We start from the raw sequence: 9,899 nt of genomic DNA, 5'->3' as shown, positions 1-9,899 counted from the left end.
TTCTTGAATTTTTTCCTGGGTTGCTCTTCTTCAACATCGTCAGTAGGGGAGTCCAAGGCATCCGGTAGATTTAGCCTACACCACTCTATGTCTTTAGTGCAAAGGACGTCTTCATTATCTAAAAAACAATCAAAGTCATGCTTTAACGTATCTTAAAGGTTTCAACGCATGTGCATGAATCTAAATGCTTTTTTCCTCTTACTTCTCAACTTTATGGCTTTACGTGTACTTCAGTAATCACATTCTATAATTAGTCCAAGCAAAATGACTGATTACCAAAACTCACAGAAATTGCTAGTGGACTGTACTCATATTGTCGATATTGAATTTAATGTTGACCCGACTCAAAAAATTGATGTTTAACTTAATCGATCAACTAAGACGAAGTACAAAATAAATCTGGAATCGTTGCCGATGATAGCACAAACTTTAAATTTGCAGAGACGTACTCGCCCATCTCCTCAGCTCTCAATAACTCGACAACAAAGATTTAGTAACAACAAAGGCTACGAAAAACCTATCTTTTATCGAAATGTTAAATAACACAACTTCGTTACCTAATTCGTTTAGCACGAAAACTTCTTAGAAACTGTAGACTAAATTTCACTAAGATCACGTTCAAGACAGAAAGCACGGAAGTTGAACTTACCACTTAGTGCCAGAATTTCGGCCTGTACTTTTTCCCCTTGCCAGTTAACAGTTACGATACTGCCTTCACATAACGCATCCTTGTCTGAGCCGACAATTTTACAGGTAGGCGCAATACCAGTCTTCCTTTCCGCGGGAAAGTGGAATAACGCTTTGGAAAGTCGCTTCTTTGTTTCTTTACAAGCTTGACGCAACATAAGTGCCATGATTAGATTTGCTGACAAACTGCACTGAAAAAGATTGCAATGTGAAAAACGTGCGCGGTGCTGAGGCCTTTTTATAATGCGAATCGTTGGCTATCGGATCAAAATCCCTGGGTTCTCATTGGAGAAATGGCTATGTTTTGTTATTGGTTTTGCATATATGAATACAACAACCGATCGGTAGCACGACGGACCGCTGAGAGAACAGCTTTGCTAGAGTTCATGTGTTGCTTGGCGATAGTGCTATCAGGAGAGCTTTTTTTATAAAGTTAAATTTGTAACACAAAGTTATGCGCGCTCACGTGAAAGTCAGCGCACGCGGGTCATTATTTGCGTTTCGATAAATCCAAGGCACAGACCTGCCTAACCCCCGCATTCAGGCAAGTTTTTTGCTGAATAAACCGCGTTTAAAAGACGCTCTGTTCAAAAAGTAACAACACGAACTATGTTGTAAGGGCGGATTCGATAACCCCTTTTTGTGAGGGCAAAAATATATTTAAGAAAACACATGTAATGCTTGGATAACGCATAAGTCTTCTTCACCTGACGCGTAAGTTAATTTGTCACCTGGGTACCCCAGTAAATAGAGATTTTCACAGGAACAATCTACTTCTCCCCCACCCCCTAATAACGACCGTTAGGCATGCCTACGGGCACAAGACGCTTACAGCCGAACTTCAGGATTTTCCAGTTCCCCTTCCGGGCCTAATTTGCGCAGATATGCACATACTCATAGAGCATTGGGGGACGATGGTAACTAAACCAAGTTTCAAAAGGAATTAAACGTTTTTTAAGTTGTGCCAGGATCGACTTGATGCTTTCTTTCACTTCAGCATATTCTTGAAGGTACTGTCTCAAAATCGATTGCACATCGTGGGGCATTGAAGCGTTTGCTAGACAATTTAATAGAGTGTCTAGCATTTTCTTACGATTTTTCTCCAACATTTCGACCAATTCAAGTCTTTGTCCACGAATTGAGTCAACCGTGCACACAGGTGCAAAAGCCATGCTTCAACTAGACCACTTGGTAGGAGGGAACGTATTGAGAGGAGCACGCGGACCTCTTGGGAAACTATGTCGATTTCCCATTGGTTAGCTCGATTGTAAATATTTTTTTGTTTGGTTCAAGACGGCTGAGGTTATTACAGGGATGACCTCTCATGAAAAGTTCGTTTTTCGTTTTGCAAAGGGCAAAATTAAAAAATCTTGTAAATCTAACAATAATGTTCGTGGTAAGCGGAAAGAAAGAGAACCCGAAAAAAGAGCATAGATAAGAAACAAAAACCCGACTAAGGCTCTCCACGTATACCTTCGAACGACATAAACAATTTCACCCAAATCATGCGTAAACTAGCGTAAGCACTTAATTAAAGTTAAGTGCCTAAGTAAGTTGGATGAGAGAAGAAAGAGAAAGCGTCCCACTTAGTCCCCCCGCCCCCAACTTTTCATGTGCTTTTGTGATGTACTGTTAAATTGTCATGTCCCTTAATGTGGACTGTCGCATAAATTTTACGTGCGCACAGACGTGAATTTAGCTGGCTTTACGTACGTAAATAGAATAAGAAGCGATGTATGAGCCCATGCGTAAACGTAAAAAGTTGTTGTGACAAGGTTTGCAATAAACGCTGCCCTCGAATAAACACCGTATCTTAAGTGCCAAAAATTTAATTATATTAAAACTTTTGTTGAGCATTGAAATTGGTTGGTCATCGCGCTGGGTAGTTAGATTAAAAAACCTGCATGGCTCTGTTGAAGCCAGTCCGTATTATATATAGCGTACTGCGCAATCTCAGAGATTCGATGGGTTGAAACGTCCGATTACACCCGAAACTATTGTGCGTTTTTTAATCAAGGAAACGCTGTTTTCGAAGTTTTGATTCGAAAGATTAAAGTACAGTCAAGCATAATTATGTGCAGCGTACTGGTAGCGATCGCGTGTTTCCATTCTCAGCTCGTGAAACAGCGGCCGAAAAAGTCACAATCTTTTAGTTTCGCTTCCTTCACTGTTTATTTTTATTCAATATTCAAGTTCGTGTGACAGTTTAACAATAATTTCATTGATGTGGCGTCTGAGGGGCAGGAGCTACAATGTCTTCTGTTCCTGGCTTACAAAATTGTCTTATCTCGCGGTAAAGATAAAGTTTACGTTCTTCACTCAATCCATTTGGTTCATTCACCGGAGGAGTAGTGGTTGAAGGTGGAAGTACCGCTTGATCTTTCAACAACATGAAAGAACGTTCAGGACTGTTCGCAAATTCTTTATAATAAACTATTCCAGGGTTTTGCTCGGAAAACCTGAAATGATGGTAGCTCTTGATGTTTGGTAGCTTTCTGAAATACTGGCCAAGGAAGGAAGCCCAGTCATAAACAGGTACGATGATTCTGCCATCGTGCGTTCCAACAAGTTGTGCCTTGTTTAGGCCACTGGAGTTCTCGACCAATCTTGCAAATTCATATAGCGACGAGATATGTTACTTTGTAAACTTTCTTGATTAACCCAAAGCACCGATCGGGGCCAAACTTAGTGTCTCCCGCTATAAGAAATGAGTATGTAATTGAGCGGTGAAGTTCCAACAAAATTCTGTAAGCCAGGTACCAAACGAAAAAATTGTTCTTGTCTTGGCCGGCGCAGTTGTCGGCATGAAGATGAGCATGCTGTTCTCCCAGTCCGTAGTGTTCGAGATAATAATGCACGGAGCTGATCGTTGCGTTTGCTCCTTTTCCTGCGGAGACTGCTTCGTCAATTAAAAAGTTAACTTGGCGAGGAATCCCTTCGCACATAACTCCAAAACTTCCACATTTTTGCGGAGTCTTAAAATATATCGGGCCCGGTTGTAGAGGATTGCTTGGTACGTGTATTTGCTGCGCGAAGTCAAAGGAGTAATGTATTGTTGCATTTAAAGAACAGGGTCCGCGGGTTTCACAGTTAAGCAAAGTGTCAGTGTCAAGTGTTTCAAGAATTTTTTCACAGTCGTTGCACGAATTTCTGTATAATTCTCTTTCGGTTTGCGCAGTGTTCAAGTGTTCCTGGTGAGCCTTTACACACTCTGATTTTTCTTCATCTGAGAGGTGGGCAGCTCGCTGTAGTTTTGTGGTGTTTTGTTGACATGTTAAACAAAGATCCGTCATAGGTTAAGCGACCACCACATCAGGATAAAACTCGTCCCACAGCTGTAAGAATCTCCTGTAACTTACGGCTTTCTCATTTGAAGTGTTGCAGGTTCCTTCGTACTCTATCCACACGCTCATTTTTGTCTCCCACGAAGACAAGAGTCTGATTTCTTCATTTTTAAATCCAGGAATCCTGCCAGGGAGCACAATGGCATTTTCTTCCACATAATGTTCAATAAACGCATGGATTGCTTCGAGAGATTTTTCGGACGTTGCATTTCCTGGCAAACTTTTGGTGTTTCCGTGAATTCTTGGGAAAATTCCGTGCTCCTGATAATGTTCCTTTAATCTTCGAAACCTGGAATAGCCAATTCCGTACAAGTGTAAGAACATCTCCTTGCATATGGGGCTCGTTTGGTAAATAAAACTACACCGAGGACTCCCGCTTCTTTTGTTGCCAGCGTTTTCTCTCTTTGTGAATACTTGAATATTTGCCAGGATAACAAGGTCGAGTTCGGCGCTAGAAAGCTCGAGGCAGTTATTCAAATTGCAAAGAACCGTCTCCTCTGAAAATTGATCGGAACATGGGCGACCATCTAAACCAAGAGCACAACCGCAAGTTACCCGCATGAATTTCTTTACCTTTTGCACGATCTCATCAGAGTTGTCGATTTCAAGCTCAGCCATTTTCGAATTTTCGTGTTGAATGATCTGGCGTTCAATATAAAAACAATCATTGATTGTCATAATAACTGTTGCCATGGCAAAATGACGACAGTACTGCGGTCGCACGCATGGCTCTGCACGTAACTAACAACAGCTGCGATCTTTTCCCTGCTACTAAACGCCAATTTTTGTTGTTCCGTAATGGTTTTCTTGACTAAAATAGACTATTTGTCAAGAGCTTGCCTAGGCCATACATAACATTGAGAAAAATTTGATATCGACTGCAATTATTTCTCCTATCGAATGGATACGTCGAGAACGGATGTTGAAACCGTTCAAACGGTTGTTGCAATTCTTCGAACGGACGTTCTAGTTGCCGAACGGATAAAATAAAATTAATGGATACAATTAACCGTTCGAACGGATGCAAGAACCGTTCGAACGGATGCGAGAACTGTTCGAACGGATGCGAAAACCGTTCGAACGGATGTTGCAATTAACTTCGAATGGATGCCAGAACCGTTCGAACGGATGTCAAAACCATTCGAACGGATATGCAAACCGTTCGAATGGCTTGTTGAACGCTTTGAACGGATTTTTTTTGGCGTTCGAACGGATAACGAACGGTTAACCTCTTGGAACGGATAACCGTTAGTGTCCGTTTTGCCTTTCACGGTCACAATTTCATCCACCTTGGAAGACGACTTTTGAAAACAACTCAGAAAACAACTAAACTTCGCTGACAGCGCAGACGTCGTTGAACCCTGACAGAAAAATTTTGACGTGGCCTATTGTTTGGCCTTCCAATCGGCGAGAGTTTTGAAAGCTCACCTCTACATGTCACACAAGCAACTTTTGTGATTCTGGGCATTTGCTGTTTTGACCTCTGTTATTGATGTTGTTGTCATCGCTGCTGCTGCTGCTGGAAGGCAAGTTTGGTACAATGTTTTCGACAGTTCCTTCGCCCTCTTCTTCACAGTTCTCTGTACGGCTCCCTGTACCATCCCCAATGAAAATCTGGGAAGAATTAATGACAACCTTTGGCTCTGTGCAGGGTTTTTCTGATAGGAATTCATCCACTTCGTCGAAGAACACTGGCTTCCTCTTCCTGCATTCATCTTTTTAGGAACGATACGTGCTTACCAAAGTATGAATTCTTGTTTTGCAGGCATCTTCATCTCTGTCCGCGTAGCCCTCCCCTCGGCCCGTAGAAATACGCTAATTTTTTGCCATATAGGCTTCTTTCTAGTACAGGACAATAGCTTTATTTGAGTATTTTCGTCTATCCACTTCTGAATTAACAACATCATCTCTTGGTTTTTCCAAACTCTCCCATGAGGTTTTTCTATGGTCGCCATTTCAAGTGTGTTAAGTTAAACACAAAAGTTAAACAACCTCATCTAGGTAGTTTTATTAAAGACGGTTTTAGACATGTTTTGTAACGTGCCCACGTTGTGAACGGATAGTTTAACAAAACACGTTTATTAAAACAAGATTTAAACATGTTAAAGCTTTGGTGTGAACGGGGTATTAAATGGATAGTGTTTCTTGGTGCACTTAACAGAACCTTCGTACCGAATTCAAGGTACACTCAATACTCGCTGGTCATATAATTCCACGTTTTATTCTCTAACAACTCGCTATTACATTCCCTTCAACCGATCTCCTCCAAAAAGGTCTTGCATAACAACCGCGTCATCTCAGTTATCCGATTTCAAGATGTCAATCAATAAAAGATCACTACTAAGGTATGCATAATATTTCACATCCGGTAATAATACGGCACTCGACAGTTCTGGTCACGCTCCCCTAAAAATTAATGTTTTTAATTTTTACTCTCTGTCTCCTCTATTTAGAACATCAAATTTAGTCAAGCTTAAATTCACTGTCTGCAATCGACTTGATTTTCGCCTTTGCATCGTCAGCTGCCCTTCTCTTTGACACACTTCGGTTGGGTTTTTGACGTTGTGGTTTCGGTCACCTCGGCCAGTTCCTTGCTGCAACTATTTTTTTTGAGTGGGCATACAAGCTAGAGAAGGCGTCGGATCCTGTTTCCCTTGAGTCGAAGAACAACTCCCCTAACAACTCCGTCTCCCCCTTGCACATGTTTAACAACCTTGGCCTTCTTCCACTCGCCTCGGTTCCTGCTCTTGCCTACCACCAGAACAATCTCCTCCACCTCAGGCATTTGTGGCTTGTCCTTTCTGATGACTATGGGCACTTCCATCAAACTGTGGACATACCCTTTCTGCCGACAGCGCCATGCGTGTTCTCTAATATTCTTCAGATGTCTGTGAAGCTTGGTAACTTCCTCCTCGTCGATCTTCTAGCCCTTGAGCATTTTGGCCCCACGTTAAGACGTTTGGTGTCAAGGTTTGTGGTCTGCCATCGTCACTCTCAACATATGTTAGGGGTCGATTGTTGAGATCCTTCTTGATGTCAATGACCACTGCTTCAAGTAGCTCAAAGGTAAGATATCTTCCCCAGCGTCTTGTAAACTGTTTTCTTAATTTCCTTAATCAGCCTTTCATACACCCCTCCCCACCATGGAGACTTGGAGAGATTGAGCTGCCAAGTAATCTCTTGTTGTGCGAGAAAATCTTGTAACTTCTCACTTCTACGAATCCTTTTGATCCAGGTTGCCATTGAAGGGATGTAGCTAAAGTTTTTAACAGGCGGGAATCTAGCAATGATAGGTGGGTTTTGGGGCCAAAGGCAACAGAACATAAATTGAGGCTGTTCTAAATTCTGTTCTGTTGTACAACGAACCAAGAGAAACCTGGGTATGACCCAGTTACGCATTATAATTTATGAATACTTTTCGCACTCAAAGAAAATTTATTCTGGCCTTATTTCATTACCGTGCGAAGCCTGAATCTGAACCAGGCTGAAATGGCTTCCATGAGAGAATGTGTGCAAGGTTATGTTGTTGATATTCAAAGACGTTTTGCAAGGGGTTACCACGACAGGGATGGTTTGGATTATATTCTGTTTCGCCTTGATTGGGTGATTAACATCCTTGTGAGATATTTGGGTGCTGAGGCAATTGACCTGAGGGTAATCAATCTTCTTTGTGAGGTGAAAGACGCGATTACTGCAAGTCAGTGTACGAACTCTCACACTACAGGATTTGTATTCACAGGGATTCAACGGAGGCCAAAGTTTAATATCCCAAAAGAACAGCTGCAATCTCTTGTCAAACAGCGGTTTAGTACTCTAGCCATAGCTGATATTTTGGGTGTAAGCCATCAAACTGTGGAAAGTCAATTTTTTTCTTTCTGGAGTTCAATAACCACACAATAGTTCAAAAACCACACATCAGTTCAGTGACAGTAGACCTTAATATTAATGTTATATTTTTTCTCAGATTTTATCATATGAGTTCAATAACCACACAAGCAGTTCAAAAATCACACATAAGTTCATTGACAGTAGACCTCAATTGTAAGAATAGCTATAGGGGGCGGGGGTTGGGGTTTCAGGGTCAATGAAAAATCCAAAGTCCAATAACCCCATTACAGTTCAATAAACACACACCAGTTCAGTGACAGTAGACCTCAGTTGTAAGAACAACTATAGAAGGAGTGTTTTTACTTTTAATTTCTTGCGACAAGTAGGAGGAAAGGGTAGAGGGTTTTACGGGGCGAGGACCATGTTAGGGCAGGCAGAAAGTAGGAATAAACGAAATAGAATTTATATATTTACAAATAATGGTAACACGGCTTCTATGCACGCATTTAAAAAACCATTGTCCACTTATTCACTGCCTGCCATTGTAATCATGTTTAGCATCAGCTGTTTAATTATGCAGCTACTTCTTGTACTTAGCTTCTCTTCCTGCTCTTCTGTCCTGCTTGTGCATCAGACCAATGGAGCAAAAACTGAACAAACCCAAAGCGCAAACTATTATTTGGTCCACTGAACAACCCTGTACTAAGATAGAAGCCCCACTTGCAGTATGAAAAAACTGATCCTGGCCTTTTGTCTGTGTCTTCAAATTTTTCTTATTTTATATCAATTGTGTAATGGGCAATTCCAGAAAATATCCATACCCAACAACGGACAGCTTCCATGTTTTAACCCCCCCCCCCCCTCGTTGCCTTCGGAAATTCTGAAATGCGTTACCCCCCATGCCCTCACAATTCCATAATCGTGAACCCCCTCCCTCCCCTTCAGAATGTCTGGTTTTTCTGGGAAGTACATTTTCGACTTAGCAACGCCTATATGAACAAACAAACATGAATTTATGCCTCCTCAGGGCTGTGATCTAGCGGCGCTAGATGACAAGCTTTATTCTTCAGCGACAAGAAAAACGTACCGCTAGTGGCTAGGCTGTGAAAACTTCTTTTTAAGTCCGAATTTGGCTATAATATAAATATAAACACCATTTACGGCAGTTTACTCCTCTTTGTTTTCTTGTGCTGTTTTGACGTTTACAAAGCAGAATAGCTCAAATTCAGACAGTCAAATATACCGTCGAGTCTTGTTGCGTCCTTTTATATGTCATGTAGTGTGTACGAAAAGTGTTCTCAACCCATATGCCTCGTGTAGTGTACATGAAATGTATCATGATAAAAGATCAGGTCGAGTATAAGGAAAATCATGAGACTTGTTTGTTTTGGGGGCAATTAAGGGATTTCTTACATTTTCCGAGAACGTTCCCTTCCCTAAACCCTTCAAATTATTTCTTCACAATGTTTAGCCCACAAACAAGTGAACACAAGCTAAAGCTTTACATAACATAACTGGTTTTATTTCTCCTTACCAAGCTTATGTTTGCTCTCTAGCAGAAATGGAAATCAACTACTAAACTGATCAGGAAATCTCCATCATTTTGCCTCATTTTCTAGAGATTGGACATCCAAAGTCGTGTTTTTCAACCTAAAAGAACTACAATGTATCATGCAATATGTAAAAATTACTTTTTTGCACGGAAAGGGACGCTATCATTATTTAAACAACATGAAAAGTGTATCTTTTGAAGATAGACTTATTTCACAGGATTGTGAATGACACTGCCAGTACTGAGAACTACTGAAGAAAAGCTGCGTTCTCAAAGAAAAACGGTCATGTGACGAGGAAGAAAAGAAAGTCCCTATGCCGGGCTTATTAACATTAGCTTAAAATTTTACGCTGCCGTCTGCCATTGCAAGCATAAGACACAGTGCGTACACTGCCATTGCCCCTCTTTTCGGGTCTTCACGATAGAGAATGCCTACTGTGTCCATGTCCTTGTCGTGCCATTGTATTTCTCCTTTGTACCAGCCCGGC

At 41.3% G+C, this 9,899-nt stretch overlaps 1 protein-coding gene and 2 pseudogenes across 1 annotated transcript in view; all 3 read right to left on the bottom strand.

The window, feature by feature from the left end:
• The window catches only part of LOC146450441 (uncharacterized), an 897-nt gene extending 43 nt beyond the window's left edge, over positions 1 to 854 (bottom strand). Inside the window, exons 1-2 of the mRNA XM_085100531.1 lie at positions 650 to 854; positions 1 to 118 (exon numbers count right to left, since the gene is read on the bottom strand). The exon at positions 1 to 118 is cut by the window's left edge and continues 43 nt beyond it. Of these exons, the coding sequence (XP_084956657.1) occupies positions 1 to 118; positions 650 to 854 (323 nt within the window). The remainder of the gene's footprint in view (positions 119 to 649) is intronic.
• Positions 855 to 2,905: 2,051 nt separating this feature from the next.
• LOC146450440 (uncharacterized) lies at positions 2,906 to 4,649 on the bottom strand (annotated as a pseudogene).
• A 1,845-nt stretch (positions 4,650 to 6,494) lies between these two features.
• LOC146450439 (uncharacterized) lies at positions 6,495 to 7,274 on the bottom strand (annotated as a pseudogene).
• Between the last annotated feature and the right edge of the window lie 2,625 nt (positions 7,275 to 9,899).

This window comes from Pavona decussata, unplaced genomic scaffold (assembly GCF_977016875.1).
Source record: "Pavona decussata unplaced genomic scaffold, jaPavDecu1.1 SCAFFOLD_468, whole genome shotgun sequence".
NCBI classification, from domain to species: domain Eukaryota; kingdom Metazoa; phylum Cnidaria; class Anthozoa; order Scleractinia; family Agariciidae; genus Pavona; species Pavona decussata.
Note: the sequence above shows the minus strand (reverse complement) of the source record. Positions and strands in the feature narration are given on the sequence as shown.